At 47.0% G+C, this 18,012-nt stretch overlaps 1 protein-coding gene across 1 annotated transcript in view; it reads right to left on the reverse strand.

The window, feature by feature from the left end:
- Window positions 1-18,012, reverse strand: part of COL1A1 (collagen type I alpha 1 chain) — a 154,590-nt gene that overhangs the window by 115,203 nt on the left and 21,375 nt on the right. Inside the window, exons 4-5 of the mRNA XM_048516445.1 lie at window positions 7,397-7,504; window positions 5,284-5,329 (exon numbers count right to left, since the gene is read on the reverse strand). Of these exons, the coding sequence (XP_048372402.1) occupies window positions 5,284-5,329; window positions 7,397-7,504 (154 nt within the window). The remainder of the gene's footprint in view (window positions 1-5,283; window positions 5,330-7,396; window positions 7,505-18,012) is intronic.

The raw sequence follows: 18,012 nt of genomic DNA on the forward strand, positions 1-18,012 counted from the left end.
TGTGTTGCCTGCCACCTTTTTTCATTTTTTTGTTTGCTGACTTCTGTTTATTAATTCTTTGTTTGCTGACTTCTGCATTACTTCACTGGCACTGGTCCTTTGCTTCATTGATAAGCTTTTAGACTTGAAACAAAAAAAATAAAAGCCCTTCCAACTGATCTCAAATGGTGGAGTTCGGTTGGGGGAAGGTAGGTTGGAGCAAGAAAGCTTGCAGAGAAGGTAATGCATGCTATCTCCTTTGCTTTCCCTAAAACTATGTGGATTCTCTCATCTGCAGCACAGTGCGTTCAGGAGCAGGGGAAATGTACGCACATTTAAGAATCTCGCCCAAAGAAGAAGACAACTTTGGATGTATACCACATTTTTCTCTCTTGTAAAAAAGACTCAAGGTAGCTAACAAAGTCCTTCCCTTCCTCTCCCCACAACAGACACCTTGTGAGGTAGGTGGAACTGAGAGAGTTCTGAGAGAACTGTGACTGGCCCAAGGGCACCAACTGGGTGCATATGTAGGAGACGAGAAATAAACCCTGTTCACTAGATAAGTGTCCGCCACTCACGTGGAGGAGTGGAGAATCAATCCCAGGTGGATTCCACATAGCATAAATATAATATCTTTAGGACATTTTGGGATTTTGTGTTCCCACAGCACAAGGGAACAGCCAAAACGGATCTTTTCCCCCCTCTGCTGCACAGAGCTCTTGTCAGTTTCACAGTGTGGGTGCCATTGGGTGTGCTGTAGGAGATTCTCAGTCCCCTTCCGCACATGCAGAATACTGCACTTTCAATCCACGTTCAATCCACTTTGAAGCTACGTGGAATAGCAAGATTTACTTGCAAACAATTGTGAAAGTGGATTGAAAGTACTTTGTTCTGCATGTGTGGAAGGGGTCACTGTGGAGATTCCCCATGGAGGTTTCCTCCGCTTGCAGCTCATCCATTTGATCTTTCATTGTACAAAGTACAAAGTAGATGAATAATGGTCGTTTCCTCACTTACCATCGACCACCCTTTGCTGTGCGCTACTCTCAGCGCGCGTCATTTCTGGCGCGCTCCCGGGCTTCCCCACGACCCCGCGCAGAGCACGGGGTCATCAAAAGGCGCCGTTTTGAGGAGCACCAGGAATGACGCACGCTGAGGGGGTGCGACAGTGGCAGCGTCAGGGCGGCTGTGTTGTCGCCGCCCTGTAGTGGGGAGTGCCGCGGGACACCGCACTACTTGGCGAGAGTAGCGTGCAGCAGATGGTAAGTGGGGAAACGACCAAAGTTAACACCCGTATTTAAATGTTTTAAAAGTTTTCTCTTTTAAATGGAAATAATTTATATGCCATTAAAGGTTAAAATGAAATGAAATGAAACGACCAAAGTTTGTTTGGTCCAGCTGGCTAGGCACAATGGGCCCTTCTGGCAGTACCTCCACTATGAGTGTTAAAAAAGGAGATATGAGGTAGAGATTTTTCAGTGGTGCTCTCGAGATTCTAGAACCGTGGTGGCGAACCTTTGGCACTTTGGAGTGCCAAAGGTTCGCCACTACTGTTCTAGAACAGGGGTAGGGAACCTGCGGCTCTCCAGATGTTCAGGAACTACAATTCCCATCAGCCTCTGTCAGCATGGCCAATTGGCCATGCTGACAGAGGCTGATGGGAATTGTAGTTCCTGAACATCTGGAGAGCCGCAGGTTCCCTACCCCTGTTCTAGAACAATCTCCCCCCTGAGGCACGTCAAGCATCTCATCAGGCATTTATAAAATTGATAAAATACGCACCTATTTCCCCTGGCTTTTGGCTGAAGAGGTGGTTTACCCCTTGGGTAGCATTATGAATTTTGAACAGGTCTTTGTGAGTTTTAACAGGCCTTTATTGTTGCAGCTTATAATTGATTTGAGGTGATTTGTGAGTCTTATGTTATAGCCTGCCCTGAGACCTTCGGGTATAGGGCGGAATAAATAAATAAATAAACCTTTCCCTATGCCGTGGTGCGTAGGATTTCTTTGATTGTTTAACATACTTCAGAACATGCCATGTGGTTTTGATTTTGGATGGCGTTGCAGGGTCCACATTCTGTGAAAGAGGCTATCTCAAACATTGGATTGTTCATGTTCTCCTAATCTCAGATAAACTAAAAGGAGTTGGAGCAGACAGGGTGTCTTAGGGAATTATTATGTCTGCTTTCTGGGAATCCAGCAGGGCACGTGTCCGGAGCTCCAGTTTGCAAATTGCCACACAAGCTGCCTTTCCTGGGATGTGTTAAGAGTCGCCTCCAGGCGATCAAGAAGGGAAGCCAGAAGGGATGTGGTGCTTTCACCTTTTTAGCCTCCTCAATGTGCCCCGATGACTAAAAAAGATCTGTATGGCACTAGTGCCCTCAAGCCCATACAATGTGGACTAGTAACTTTTGTGGGAATTTATAAAGGAAAAAAATCGTTTTTCTTTTCGAGCACGGCAAGCAGACATGGTTGGTATATGGTGATGCAGTGTGAAGGTAAAGGTAAAGTTTCCCCTTCAGTCGTGTTCGACCCTGGGGTACCACTGCACGCAGTGATTTTATAGGCAAGCCTCTTTGTGGGGTAGTTTGCCCTTGCTTTCCCCAGCTATTCTTTACCCCCTAGCTATGAGCTAGGTACTCATTTACTGACCAAGAAATGGATGGATGGCTGAGTTGACCATGAGCCAGCTGCCAGGATATCTGACCCACAGGGGGCTCAAACTCCTGACTGTGTGAGTGGCAGTGCAAGCACTTAACCACTACGCCACACGGCTCCTTGATGCAGTGTAGTGGATAACAAGCAGGTGGATTCTAATCCGGAGAACTGGGTTTGATTCCCCACTCCTCCACCTGAGTCGCAGAGGCTTATCTGGTGAACCAGATTTGTTTCTGCACTCCTACATTCCTGCTGGGTGACCTTGGGCTAGTCACCATTCTTCAGAGCTCTCTCAGCCCCACCTACCCCACAAGGTGTCTGTTGTGGGGAGAAGAAGGGAAGAGAGTTTGAGTCTCCTGACAGGAGAGAAAGGTGGGATATAAATCCCAAAACTTCTTTTTCTTCTTCATGCAAGGATGAAAAAGGAACAGATTTCCCGCACAACACACAGACACACCACACGTGAGTGAAAACAGGTTTAGCGTATAGAATGCCAGGCAAAGCAATGCAGTGGAATATATGCACGCTCTGTGGAAGAAGCAGAGACCTGTCAATTGCCAAATCTTACCAAGGGAAAACCCTCCCCACCCACCACCCGCCACCCACCCCATCTCTCATGCCACAGCTTTTCAGATGAAGAAGAATTCCTTCAGCTTTCAGGGAGACGGTTTCACTCGCAGGGCTGCGTTGGGAGCCCGGCCTTAGAAAGACTCCAGCAGAGGAAGCAGCAGCGACCACAAGGGGCAAAGTGGAGGCACTTAAAGGGTGTTTATTCTGGCCCAGACAGCTCTGGAAACCTCTGCATAGCTGGAATGGCTGAGTGCGTCAGGCAGCTCCTTGGAAAGAGAGACCGGCAGCAGCCCGGGCCACAGAAATCCCTCCCTAGCTTTGGGGGGAAGGGTGGGGTCCTGGGCAGAGCCGGGAGTTCAAAGAGGGACCTGGACCAAAGCTCCCCTTGGAATCCCCAACTGGGGCGTTTTGCTCTCAATTGCAATGTCCAGCTCATTGCCCTTGTGTGCAAAAGAACACGGTGCTGTGGGGAAGTCTTGAGGGTTTCCTGGGTTTTCTGGCCCCCAAAGCACACCCCTTTCCTTCAATCAAGCATTGATGCATTAAAGAAGAAGAAGAAGAAGAAAGTTGTTGTTGGTGGGGTATACCTTTATTTGTTTGTTTGTTTGTTTGTTTGTTTGTTTGTTTGTTTGTTTTATATACCGCCCTCCCCCTGAGGGCTCAGGGCAGTTCACGACAAGGTTAAAACATACATTAAAACATAATTTAAATATCAATTACATAAAAACAGAACCCATTTTAAAATGTGGATGGCGTCTGTCTACCCCCCCTCCCCGTCTTGTGCCCACGGGAAGCCAGATGACACGGTAGATGTATTTTTAACCAGGCTGGCCAAATGCCTGGCGGAACAGGTCCGTCTTGCAGGCCCTGCGAAAATTCTGTAAGTCCCACAGGGCCCTGATCTCCCCAGGGAGCCTGTTCCACCAGGTAGGGGCCAGGGTCGAAAAGGCCCTGCCCCTCGTCGAGGCCAGCCTGATTATTTTTGGGCCAGGGATCACGAGTAGGTCCTCCTCCGAGGAGCGGAAGGGCCTACCAGGGTAATATGGGGAGAGGCGGTCACTCAGGTATGCAGGTCCTTGCTCTCTCTACCTTTATGGAGGCTCAAAGTATCTTACAATCACCTTCCCTTCCCTCTCCCCGCAACACACACCTTGTGAGGTTGGTCGGGCTAAAAGAGTGCTGAGAGAACTGTGACTGGCACAAGGGCACCCGGCTGCATGTGGAGGAGTGGGGAATCAAGCGTGGTTCGCACGATTAGAGTCTGCCACTCGTGTGGAGGAGTGGGGAATCGAACCCAGTGCTCCAGATTAGAGTCCATTTGCTCCTAACCACTACCCCAAACTGGCTCCCATTTCAGGACTGCACAAGACCAGAGGTGCACTGTTAGGCCAGCCTGCAGACGATATTGTACTCAGATCCCGGGGCCAGAAAATCCCCCTCACCCCTGGGTCAAACTGTGCACTTGAATAAAGCTGTGTGTGCACAACACCATTGCCTCGGAATTCATTTTCTGCTCCTAATTTGTCCTAACCACAGCAGTGTCCACATGGTACAGTGGTTAAGGTGTTGGACTAGGATCTGGGGTGCCCGGGTTTGAATCCCCAGTGCGTACCATGGAACTTGCTGTGTGACCATGGGTCAGTCACTCACTCTCAGCCTTGTCCTTGGCAACTATTTGGTGAAGAAGAAGAGGAAGAGGAAGAGGAAGAGGAAGAGGAGGAGGAGGAGGAGGAGGAGGAGTTTGGATTTATATCCCCCCTTTCTCTCCTGCAGGAGACTCAAAGGGGCTTACAATCTCCCTGCCCTACCCCCTCACAACAAACACCCTGTGAGGTAGGTGGGGCTGAGAGAGCTCCGAGAAGCTGTGACTAGCCCAAGGTCACCCAGCTGGCGTGTGTGGGAGTGCACAGGCTAATCTGAATTCCCCAGATAAGCCTCCACAGCTCAGGCGGCAGAGCTGGGAATCAAACCCGGTTCCTCCAGATTAGATACACGAGCTCTTAACCTCCTACGCCAGGTGACATGATAGTCATGTTTAGATCTCTCCAGTCACCACACTGTTCTTCTAGTTCTCACCAATAACAACGGCAGTTCTTTTGGGTCTTGCAACCCAGTTGAAGTCCTGGGGTTAAAGATGAAGGGATGTCATGTTTACGAGGGAGCAAGGTTTTTTCTGCTGCTCCAGAGACGAGGACCAGGAGTAATAGGTTCAAGGTGAAGGAAAAGAGATTCCACCTAAACATCCAGAAAACCCTCCAGACAGTAAGGGCTGTTCGACAGTGGAATGCACTACCTCAGAATGTGGTGGAGTCTCCTTCTTGGGAGGTTTTTTTAAGCGAGGCTGGGTGGCCATCTGTCAGGAGTGCTTTGATTGTGTGTTCCTGCATGGCAGGGGGTTGGTCCTGGGGGTCTCTCTCTTCCAACTCTATGATTCTTTTTGGATGAGAGACCTCCAAGGATTACCAGGGGTATAGGAAACCTCCTTTGAGCATCTCTTGCCCTGAAAACCTCATGGGGTCACCATAAATCAGTTGTGACCTGACAGCCGGAAAAAAAGAAAGCCATTGTGTTCTGAGATGAACTTCATGCAGAATAATACGCTTGGGGTTTTTTTTTGTCCTGTGCTAGACATTTTGTTCTTCCTCTTCCACCTTTCCAGTTGGGGTATTGACTTTGTCTTGGCCAGTGAAAAACACCCTTCAAGCTGCTCTGTCTTCTGGACTAGAGCTGAGACACCTTTTCCACAAAGCAGGAAAACCACCCAACCTTTCTCCGATTCTCCCCTTCCTTCTCCATGATTCCAGAATCCCGGCGTGAGCCTCGCTCAAGAGAAGCTCAGACCTCTGCATCTGCTTGCAAGGTCTAGTGAAAAGCTCTTTCCTCATAGGAACAGCTAGAGATCTAGAGAGCATGGTGAGTTGGACCCGTTTGATGAGTGTCTGACTCTCTCTAAGACAAAAAGGACTGCTCATTAGTAGAAAAAGCAAGCAGAGCCTAACCTGTCTGAATTCAGGCTTCAACCCTTGATAGTCCCTGCCAAGAATCCTTTCTGGGGCATCCTGCCGTGTTTATTATTGCTATAAGCTGTGAAATACCTTTGATTCTCTCCCCACCTGAAGAGCTTTGATTCAGGACAGTATCCCCAAATTTTGGCCCTGATCTGGAGAGCAATGGGAGTGTCAGGAGGGGGTGTATTTACCTTGCTCCTCCTGAGGATCAACAATGCCTAAATGATGATGATGATGAAGAAGAAGAAGAGTTAGATTTATATCACCCCTTTCTCTCCTGTAAGGAGACTCAAGGAGGCTTACAAACTCCTTGCCCTTCCCCACTCACAACAAACACCCTGTGAGGTAGGCAGGGCTGAGAGAGCTCTGAAGAACTGTGACCAGCCCAAGGTCACCCAGCTGGCATGTGTTGGGAGTGCACAGGCTAATCTGAATTCTGCAGATAAGCCTCCACAGATCAAACGGCAGAGCGGGGAATCAAACCTGGTTCCTCCGGATTAGAGTACACATGCTCTTAACCACTACTACACTACTGCTGCTCCTAGATGCACTGCTGCATGGGCTTCCATGGAGCTTGCGTGCCTTATGGGGGCTGTTGGATATGATCTCCTTTCTGGACTCCGCTGCCAAAGAGCAGGCTTTTATGCCACTCATATAGCAGACCCATCTGCAGACGTTTCAACTGCAACCCCACTGAATCAGAGCGTCGCTTTTTCCAAGGCAACAAAACACCTGGACAGGAGAGATGGAAGGAGAAACGTTCATTTCCCCCACCCAGGCATTCCATTTTCCGGGCAGTTCGTTCCTCCTCTTGTCCCTTCCACATTCCCTCCCCTACCTCCTTCCCCCAAACTTCTTCTCGCCTGAAGCTCCATCTTCTGGTTCTATTGAGGCGTGCGCCGCAGTGACTCAGCCAAGACAGGGGCTCCGTTCCCAGTCTCCGACCCACATACACTGGTCTGACATCACCTCCCTGCTCTTGCCAAGCCAAGGGGAGCGAAATGTGGCACCATGTGGAAGTGTGCAAGCTCAGAGGGGAAAAAAACGGGAGGCGGCCCTCGTTGCTAGCTGCCCCTCACTCACCACGCTCCTCCATCCTCCCATTCCTGACACCTACAGGGTTAAACGTAGGTCCTCCCACCCACTTCAGCATACCAAACATACAGTTTTCTCCTGCATACTCCAAAGCCACAGGAACTCTGCCAGCTCCGGGCTGGGATGTGGCACTTTTCAGCAAAACCGCAAAAGGCCCTGATGATCAAATCTGAGGAGATCTTAGCCAGCCGGACCTGCAATAGGAACAAGAGAGGGGGCAGCTTTCCAAGGAGCTGGGGTCCGACGGGGCTCTGGTAGTGGGTTGGTTCTACAGATAGGCAAGGAGGCCCCTCACCTTAAAAAAAAAATCTTTGCAACATTTCAAATAGGAAAACCAGTGAGGTTATGAAATGCCACGGAAAGGTTAAAGCCAGGGTGTTCCCTTCAGAGGTTTCAAAGCCGCTCCTGCAGCCTGCTGGGGTGGTAAAGTGGACTTACGTTTGTGGGTGGTGGTAAAGAAGAGTTTGGATTTATATCCCACCTTTCTTTCCTGCAAGGAGACTCAAGGTGGCTTCCAAGCTCCTTTCCCTTCCCCTCCCCACAACAAACACCTTGTGAGGTAGGTGGGGCTGAGAGAGTTCTGAGAGAACTGTGACTAGCCCAAGGTCACCTCGCAGGAATGTAGGAGTGTGGTTCACCAGATAAGCCTCTGCCACTCAGTTGGAGGAGTGGGGAATCAAACCCAGTTCTCCAGATTAGAATCCACCTTCTCTTAACCACTACGCCACGCTGGCTCTTTTGGACCTTCTGTTCAAATGTAAAGTGGATGTACATTTGGTCCAAAAGTTTCTCCATTAGTTTTGACCACAAAGTCAAGAGACAATTTAAGAATGGGGTGAAAATATGAGTGGGACACACTCTGAGCGAGAAAGGAACACCGTTGAACTTGCCTCTCAGTTATTCAGAAGGGAATACATTTAACTTTGCTTTCATAAAAAGCCTACGATCATGCGGAACAGACAAAGGCTCATTCCGCACATGCAGAATAATGCACTTTCAAACTGCTTTCAGTGCTCTTTGAAGCTGTGCGGAATAGCAAAATCCACTTGTTGCAAACAGTTGTGAAAGTGGTTTGAAAACGCATTATTTTGCATGTGTGGAAGGGACCAAAGTTTTTGAATAATTAGTGCAAAGATAAGATGCCATGTAGTTTATATGAAAGAAAGCCAGGGAGCAAACGGCATGGGGGAAAGGGCCCAAGATCTGCTAATGTAATATCCCCAGTCTGTGCTCTAGAAGTACTGAAGGCTAAGAGCTGGGATCATATTCTGTAAAGCGGGTGTAGCAACAAAATGTGTTTCATTTTCATCCATCCAATTACCAGGGGTAGGAATCATGCGGCTCGAGTATCGCATGCCCTCTTCTGCCTTTGCAGCCAGTGGTTCCATCGGTACGAGCCGCCGGCCTCATCTCTTGCTTGCCCTGCAGGCAGCAGTGGCGCACCAACTGCCCACGGTCGGCCAGTTGCGCTTTCGCTGGCTTTCCCTCTCACCCGCCTTGCTGGAGCAGGGTTGGCGCTTTTCCCCGCGAAGTCGGGCGAGGCCGAGCTGCCGGTTTCATCTCTTGCCCCCCCCCCTGGCATGGCGCATCCATGCGCTTCTCAGAATGAGCAGAGTAAAAGATTAAAAAAACCCCTATATATATAGTGTTATCTTTATTTTAAATGTCAAAAATTATTTGCGGCTCCAAGTGTTTTCTTTTCCCATGGAAAACGGGTCCAAATGGCTCTTTGAGTGTTAAAGGTTCCCTACCCCTGCACTAGAATAATCATCGTGGGCTAGGAAGCCCCTTTGGAGGCAGTGTGGGTGCCCTACTGCAGCTCTGTTCCCACCTGATGCTCTACTGCCCCCTTTTGGACTGGGTGGTAATAGCTCTTTTTTGACCCAACCACGTGTCCCTCAGGTAACCCCAAATATGCCCACAAAGACTGGCCTACCTTCAGAAGGGATGACCCTCCAGTGACATCTGCAAATTAACCCAAACCGATAAATGATCAGCCCCCCCCCCCCAGAAATAGTGAAAATCACTCCAAATGCTGCTTTCTATATAATACTATAATTGTGATCATGTTCCTTTCAAACAGAGAAGTAGCAAGGGGGGAAAGCGTCCGGTGCACTGATGCATCCTCCGCCCCGTCCCTCCTCGGAACGCCCCTGCCACACCCCTGGAACGCCCCCTGCCATGCCCCAGGAGGGCATGCACCCGGTGCGTCTCACCCCCCTGTCCCCTTGGAGCTACGTCTCTGCATTCAAACCTCACTGCACCAAAGCTCAACCAAGGGGGGGGGGGGGGTTGCAAGAAAATATCCATGGGCTGCAAAAATAAATGAATAAACACATACATAAAATCAGGGGCCCTTGTCTCATTTCAGCATAAATTTCATTGTGGCCATTGTACGAGGAATCTTGAGGGCTGTTGATTATGGTCACCTATTGTCCATAAACTGGCATCAAAGATTTGTGGCTAGTGGAATTTACGCTTTAAAAAAACATTGTGAAAAGAAGAGGGAGGTAAGAGGGGGGATAAGGAGGGATACAGGTGGAGGTGGTCCACTTGGGATGGTGGGCATGGATACTCACAATCCTTAGGCCCCTTCCTCACATGCAGAATAATGCATTTTCAATCCACTTTCACAATGGTTTGCAAGTGGATTTTGCTCTTCCGCACAGTAAAATCCAGCTGCAAAGTGCATTGAAAGTGGACTGAAAGTGCATTATTCTGCAGAAGGGGCCAGAGTCTAGGGCTGTGGATTCTCAGAGAGGACCCACCCACCCAGAAATTGTCCATGAAAATATATGCTGCTCTGATGTTTTTAGTGGAAAGATTGCAGTAGAAGTGCTTGCAGAAACACTGGGTAAAAAATAAATAGAGCATGGACTGGGGCTGTGGTGGAATCACATCAATGCATAGCGCATGCACACACACAGACAGAAATATGGCTAAATGCTTATATAACAAATGAAAACAACGAGGTGCAAAAGGGGGCCCTGGATTGGATGCATTCAGCAGAATGACTGGGAAAGCCCGGAGACTGGATCGGCAGAAGGCACCGCTTCTTGTCTGCCTTTCAGAGCCGTCCTCGATTAAAACTTCCCCCTTAAGGATCAAAAAACGCACAACAAAGCCTTTGCTGAATGAGTCATGCAGACATCTGGAAAAGCTGCTTTCAAAGGCGGGCCAAGAACATCTTGAGCAGCGCCTCTTGCCTTACCGTTCCTGGACCAACCCTTGTGGTCTTGGGCCCCACTATTGATCGCCACATCGTTCTAGTCACACCCAAAGCGTCCCTGATTGGCTAAGATTTTTTTTTCCGGTTCCCCCAATCGCTTTCCCTGACTCACAAATGGTTGACTGGCTTCTGCCTCCTGCTTTGTCATTGGGCAAAAAAGGTCACCCCCCCCTCTCCAAATCTGTTTCCCCTCGCCAATAGCAAGAAGCATAGTCAATAAGAAGTCCATATAAGGGGAACAAAAGAGAAATTTCTGGCAAAGGGAGGCAGGCTAAAAGCTGTTCTTGAGGACTTCAGTAGGGAGTAGAGTAGCTTGGACGTCTCTTCTGTCAAAGGGGAGGGAAAGCCATCATTCAAAACCTTTAGTTTATATGAAATCACTTTCAGCAATGGTTTGCATTTAAACTGGGGATTAACCTCAGCTAGGGACTAGGTTCTGAACCCATGCCCCCAGCCAGGTCTTAGATATGGATTATGGTAATGAAATAAACAAAGCAAAGTATCTTTGAGCTACTGGAAAATCATAGCCAACCCTTCTAGGCAGAGAAGATCTCCCTCTAGAGCAGACTTTCTGGCCTCGACCGCCATTCCTGGGAAAAAATGGGGGAGAGGTGAGTCAGTTGGCGAATCCCCATTGAAAAGTAAATACAGATACGACCAAGTTTCAAAAGAAACCGAACCTTTTCATCCAGGTTTCGTCGAGGTTTCTCCCTTCCCACAGCAGCATGCGTTTAGTGAAGACCTGGACGTCTGTCATGGATTCAAACAATGTTACACTCCCCACGCACACACGTTCAGCTCAGTGGGTCCGTTCTGATTGGTTGTCGTGTTGTGTTGAGGTGGGAACTTTAAAAAAAATTTTTTTGGTGCGAAGCCACGTAGTTACGTCAGCACATCAACACATACGTACGATCTCCCCACCTATGCCCCTTTCTTCTGATTGGTTATCGTGTAGTGGTAGGAACCAGACTCCGCCCTCATCTTGTTTTCAGCTCGCATCCTTGTTGCTGCATGGTTTCGCCATTCATGACTGCGTGATTCTGAAATTTGAAATCTTTCCCTGCAAAACATTTAAAAAGAACTGCACGCACATTGCACATAACCCGCTGCCCTGTGATTGGGTGGAAGGCTCTGCGGCACTCCCTACAGCGGGAAAAACAAATACAGTTTCAAACCCAGAACCTCCCCACCGATCTGGCTTCACGGCGTGTTTTTTTAAAAAGCTGCACATATATGCAGATTCTGGGGGAAAAAAACACGCGATTAGGGGGAGAGGGAGTGCAGAACCAGGATGAAACCCGGCAGTGAGGAGTTCTTCCTGAAACCTGGATATTTCACATGCATGTTATATTGACCATGTGGATTCCACCACAGACAGGCCAATATGTGATGTCACTTCTGGTGAGAAATTGAGAAGTAATAGGACCACAACTACTGTTGCACTCTGGCTGTAACTAATTTTTCAAATGCGTATATCTATATACATGAGTTTATATCATTGTTCATATTTTTATATTTCATTAGTTATAAATAGAATCATTTCTTGTCAACAACATCCAACAGGTAAGCTCAACTTTTTTTTAACAATTATAACAGATAGATTCAGGGTCATCCATTGTTAAAAAATAAGTTGAACTTACCTGTTGGATGTTGTTGACAAGAAATGATTGTATTTATAACTAATGAAATATAAAAAATATGAACAATGATATAAACTCATGTATATAGATATACGCATTTGAAAAATTAGTTACAGCCAGAGTGCAACAGTAGTTGTGGTCCTATTGCTAATATTTACTGCTGCACCCCTTTTCTTATGTGAGAAATTGAGAAGTACCATCAATGCTCTTGGATTCACCCAAATCTCTATGGTTAACCGAAGAGTTTAGGTGAATCCTAGATCACTGCCCTGATGCAATGACATCAGTTCCAGTTTTGCACCAGGAAGTGACATTGTACACTGCCTCACCAAGTCCCCTGTCTCTAGTCCTTCATTTCTTCCACCATGGTGGCAGCTAAGGTTGGCAACCCTCACCTTCACCTATTTGAGGTTTCTGATAATTGCTGGTGACTTCTACAATGCATGACAATAAAAACAGTTCAGTTGAGCCTGTGTGAAGTATCTTTCCCATAATACTGTCAATATAAGCCTCTGTGCATTTGTAGGGAATGCAGTACAGTTTTAAATGGCAGTGATGTCAATTAAGAACATTCAGCATGTGTCCACTAAAGGCACAGCCACAGTAAATGCAGGAGAGCTACAAGAATCATGACAAGAATTCTAATGACAAGAATTCTAAACACAAGAATTCTAAACATTAGAGAACCAGCGTGGCGTAGTGGTTAAGAGCAGGTGGATTCTAATCTGGAGAACCGGGTTTGATTCCTCACTCCTTCTGAGTGGCAGATGTGTTTCCGCACTCCTATATTCCTGCTAGGTGACCTTGGGCTAGTCACAGTTCTCCAGAACGCTCTCAGCCCCACCTACCTCACAAGGTGTCTGTTGTGGGGAGAGGAAGGGAAAGGAGCTTGTAAGCCACCTTGAGTCTCCTTATAGGAGAGGAAGATGGGGGATAAATCCAAACTCCTCCTCCTCCTCCTCCTCCTCCTCCTCCTCTTGTTCTTGTTCTTGTTCTTGTTCTTGTTCTTGTTCTTGTTCTTGTTCTTGTTCTTGTTCTTGTTCTTGTTCTTGTTCTTGTTCTTCTTGTTCTTGTTCTTGTTCTTCTTCTTCTTCTTCTTCTTCTTCTTCTTCAAATCATTAGTTTGGAGGGTGAGTTTCTAGATGAGAAAGTCTGGCTTCCAGCTACCTTGAATCTCCTTATAAATCCAAAATCTTCTTCATCTTCTTCTAGGAATAAAGAACAATGACACACATTTGCTAGGTTGATTGGAGGTTTGAGGTTTTGCCTCGGTCCATTTATACTGAGAAATCACAACTGATCACATTTAACTAGTGAACTTTGACAGAAAAAAATGCACGTTGATGCTGATAGAAGCATGTCATTATGGGCAGCTCTTCCAGGATTTTTTTTTCTGATATGAAGAACTGTATCTGAAGAACCCTTTATTATGTTGCCGACTGAGATCATCTGTTGATGTTTCTCAATGTTTATTAATCGTTAGGAAATAATCCCCTGGCAAACTCCCCTTCCTTTCAAAGAATGAGTTGGTGTGATGCAATTTATACATCAAAAAAATTACATTCAATTGCAAAGATCTTTTTGCCTCAATAAGCAAACTCTTCTTCTTCTTCTTCTTCTTCTTCTTCTTCTTCTTCTTCTTCTTCTTCTTCTTCTTCTTCTTCTTCTTCTTCTTCTTCTTCTTCTTCTTCTTCTTCTTCTTCTTCTTCTTCTTCTTCTTCTTCTTCTTCTTCTTCTTCTTCTTCTTCTTCAATAGCAGAGAGGCTGATTGGCTTCCGCCTAGCTGTTAGGTTGCCTCTGGATGCTCAATGCTAGGCCCTTGTTACCTGAAAGGGCCCTCTGTGCTATTTTCCTTTCCCTCCTGTCTGCTTGGTACTTAGATAACAGAGGCTTCTCTGGTTGTTTCAACCAGATGGCTAGCTATCTCCCTCTGTCCTTGGGTATTACTTTCGCTTTCCCACACTTTTCCCTCTTTCGCATTATGTGGAAAATTGGGGGTTGGATCAGAGGGATTATACTGTGGGATTTTGATTGTTGGATCAGAAGTGGCTTCTGCAAAGCCAGGTGCATGATGTTCAATTCAATAAAGGCCAGAGGTGTACCGCCTATGAAGACATGGGGCTACCCATGTCACCAGGCACACGCCTGTGGGGTGCCCAGCAGGCTCCTGCCCCCCCTCGTCCACCCCCCAGTGCCACCACAGCCACTGGCCGGCTGGTGGCTGGCCGGCCCCCTCACTCACTCTTTACTTTCCCCACAGGCTCTGAGGCTCGGCTTCAGGGAAACTGCAGCTCGGGCTTAAGCAATCTTTGGAGCATTGCCCTTTTAAGAAATCATAGAGACAGGCTGCCCGAGCAGCAGCTTCCCTGAAGCTGAGCCTCAGAGCCTGCGGGGAAAGTAAAGAGTGAGTGAGGGGTTGAGGCGCTGCACACGCGACTTACAAGTAAGCACTGTGGCGCTTACTCGTGACTAAGTGGGGCTCTGCAGTGGGGGGCGCCCGGAGGGTTTTTGGGCACCATTTAGACCCGGTACGCCACTGATAAAGGCTCCTGATTCGTGAGATCCAGGTCTGGTCATTGAGTGAATTCATAAGTCTGACACTACCATACAGTGCACTTCAATGCACTTTGAGGCTGGATTTTACTGTGCGGAGTAGCAAAATCCCCTTGCAAACAATTGTGAAAGTGTGCAGAGTAGCAAAATCCCCTTGCAAACAATTGTGAAAGTAGATTGAAAGTGCCAACGCTAAATGTTATGCAGTGATCATCCCCTAACCTAAAAGGCTTTTGTATGGAGGATTTTGAGAACACTCAATACAACTGTTTCACCTTCTCTCCCCCACCACCCTTATGTAAAAATATTGCCATTCACTTTGGCCATTACATGATAACTCTGGGGATGGAAGCATGGGTAATTTGAGAGCTGCAAAGTGGGTGGTCTGTATGTGGGCATAGGACACGTGCTGAGAACCTTAATTCTTCCTTTTTAATTTTTTTATTTTTAAAAAATAATTTTTATTATCTCATTTGAATATTTTATTTTATATTAATGCTCTTCTTCATTCGTTTTCAAACAATACATTTCCCCCTTTTCCCCCTCCCCCCTGTATTTTCTTCATAGTTTTATCAAACAAACAGCAGTAAGTTCATTCTTTGTAATCTCTTCTCCCATATCTCCTCATTGACTCCAGCTTCTTTCATCCAGTCCACATATATAGTCCATATCTTCAAAATTTCGCTCTGTTTATCTTGCCACAGTTTATTGTTTGTTATTATATCGAAAATGTCCAGTGTCACTTGTTCCCAGATATATTCCAACCATTTCTGGATTGTCCATTTTTTCTTTTCTTTCCAGCCTAAAGCTATTGTTGCATGTGCTGCTTTGATCATTATTTTATACAGGTAGCTATATTTTTTGTCCACCCTTCTATCCTCCATTACACCCATGAACATTAAATCATTATTTATCCTGATATTAATCTTCACCAGTTTCTCGACATATAACATTACGGTTGTCCAACCTTCATTCTTCCTAATGTCTTCCACCATGGCTTCCATAGATGGATTAAATCAATTAAGCTGGAGAAGCACTGAGACAGTAAGGCCCCTTCTGCACATGCAGAATAATGCACCGTCAATCCACTTTCAATGCACTTTGCAGCTGGATTTTACGGTGCGGAAGAGCCAAATCCACTTGCAAATGATTGTGGAAGTGAATTGAAAGTGCCTTATTCTGCATGTGCGGAAGGGGCCTAAGATGGAGAGCTGAAGAGTAAAGAAGGAATTTAAAGATGCTCCCATCATTCTCTGTTATCTCGTGATAGCATTGTTTTCACTAGGTAATTCGCTTTGAGTCTCTATGGCACCTTTTGCACATGCAGAATAATGCACTTTCAATCTACTTTCACAATTGTTTGCAAAGGGATTTTGATACCCCACGCAGTAAAATCCAGCCTCAAAGTGCATTGAAAGTGAATGTATGGGAGGGGTCTATGAGAAAGGTGAGCTAGAACTGAAGTGTGAAATAGAGCCTTCTCCAAGCCATTTTAATTTTTGGCTGCCATCGGGTATGAATTCTGTAGTGTCTAGCATAAAAAGGGTATCGAAAGGCCTTAAAAAGACAAACTGGAAGCTCCAAAAATGGTTGAAACTGAAGGTTCACGACGACGACAGAAAGGAAAGGATGCTTCCACACATCCCTAATCCAGTGCCAGCTATTCTCAAGAGGAAGGAAAGCTATTAGAAGATATTATGAGAGAAGCCGGCTATTCTGGCAACAGATGTGGGGATGTTATGAGGCCTGTCAGGGCTACCCCTCAGCAAGAGACGAGGAAAATATGGACAAAATCCCAGGAAGGAAAAAAAAAACGGAATGGAGGCAGTTGCAAAGTTTCTGGGCAGCCAGCCACCTCCCTCTTTGCAGCAGCCTTTGTGTGTGAGCATTCAGAGTGACAACTGACAGAGATGTGTACACACAACAAGTGTGCATCTGAGGGGGTCACTAAAGCAGGTGTTAACAAGATCGCAAGGAGGCCAAGAGTCCCAGGAAGGTAGTGGAGAACAGGAGCTGAAGGAGCCAATTTTCGAAAAGAGCATTATTGTGTGAGGGACAGGGAGGGAGAGAGAACAGAATTGTTTCTGGGCTCGAATATCTCTCACTGCCACATCAGCAGGAACCGAGCCCGACAGAACATGCATCAAACTTCTTCTTTTTTTAAAAAAGGAAGGTAACCGCAAGAAGGGAATGAGCGCCAGTGCCTCACCAGCTGCAGACCATATGAGGTGGACTTTGTAGGGAGGGGGAACAATGTAGGAAAAAAGAGAAAGATCTATAAATGTGCTGGGATGATGAGGGAAGAGCAGTGATCAGTTAGATGAAATGTTGTTTTTCCCCAAGTAATTTGCATGAAATTATTTCCTATTATTTTATATCTCAGGCAGGGCCCAGGAGAGATGTCTACTCAGCAGATGACAGGACTGTGTATGAAGAAGAAGAAGAAGAAGAAGAAGAAGAAGAAGAAGAGTTTTGGATTTATATCCCCCCTTTCTCTCCTGCAGGAGACTCAAAGGGGCTGACAATCTCCTTTCCCTTCCCCCCTCACAACAAGCACCCTGTGAGGTAGGTGGGGCTGAGAGAGCTCTGAAGAACTGTGACTAGCCCAAGGTCACCCAGCTGGCGTGTGTGGGAGTGTACAGGCTAATCTGAATTCCTCAGATAAGCCTCCACAGCTCAAGCAGCAGAGCTGGGAATCAAACCCAGTTCCTCCAGATTAGATATACGAGCTCTTAACCTCCTACGCCACTGCTGAAGGCAGGTATAGAACCAGCCTGGTGTAGAGGTTAAGAGGGATGGACTCTAAACTGGAGAACTGGGTTCGATTCCCCACTCCTCCACCTGAGCAGTGGATTCTTATCCGGTGAACTGGATTTGTTTCCCTGCTCCTGCACATGATGGCTGCTGAGTGACCCAGGGCTGGCACAGTTCTCTCAGAACTCTCTCAGCCCCACCTCCCTCACCAGAAGTCTGTTGTGAAGAGCGGAAGGGAAAGGGGTTTGTAAGCCTCTTTGAGCCTCCTTACAGGAATGGAATCCAAACTTCTTCTTGGTACTGACCTCTTCTAGTCCACACAATAGTCTGTGCTCCTTTACTTCTAGGCGTGCTACACTTGACTTGCTTGAGGTGGGTTGGTTGCTAAGTATGCAAATAGATTTGAGATGAGAGTCAGGATGGGAAAATGGCTGCTGACGTCACAAAGGCACTGTCAGCAGTCGGATGCAGAGGAGAGAAAGTAGTGATTTCTCCTGCACAGCTGCCCGGTATTTGAAGGGCTCAG

The sequence above is a fragment of the Sphaerodactylus townsendi genome, linkage group LG15 (genome assembly GCF_021028975.2).
Source record: "Sphaerodactylus townsendi isolate TG3544 linkage group LG15, MPM_Stown_v2.3, whole genome shotgun sequence".
Classification (NCBI taxonomy): Eukaryota; Metazoa; Chordata; class Lepidosauria; order Squamata; family Sphaerodactylidae; genus Sphaerodactylus; species Sphaerodactylus townsendi.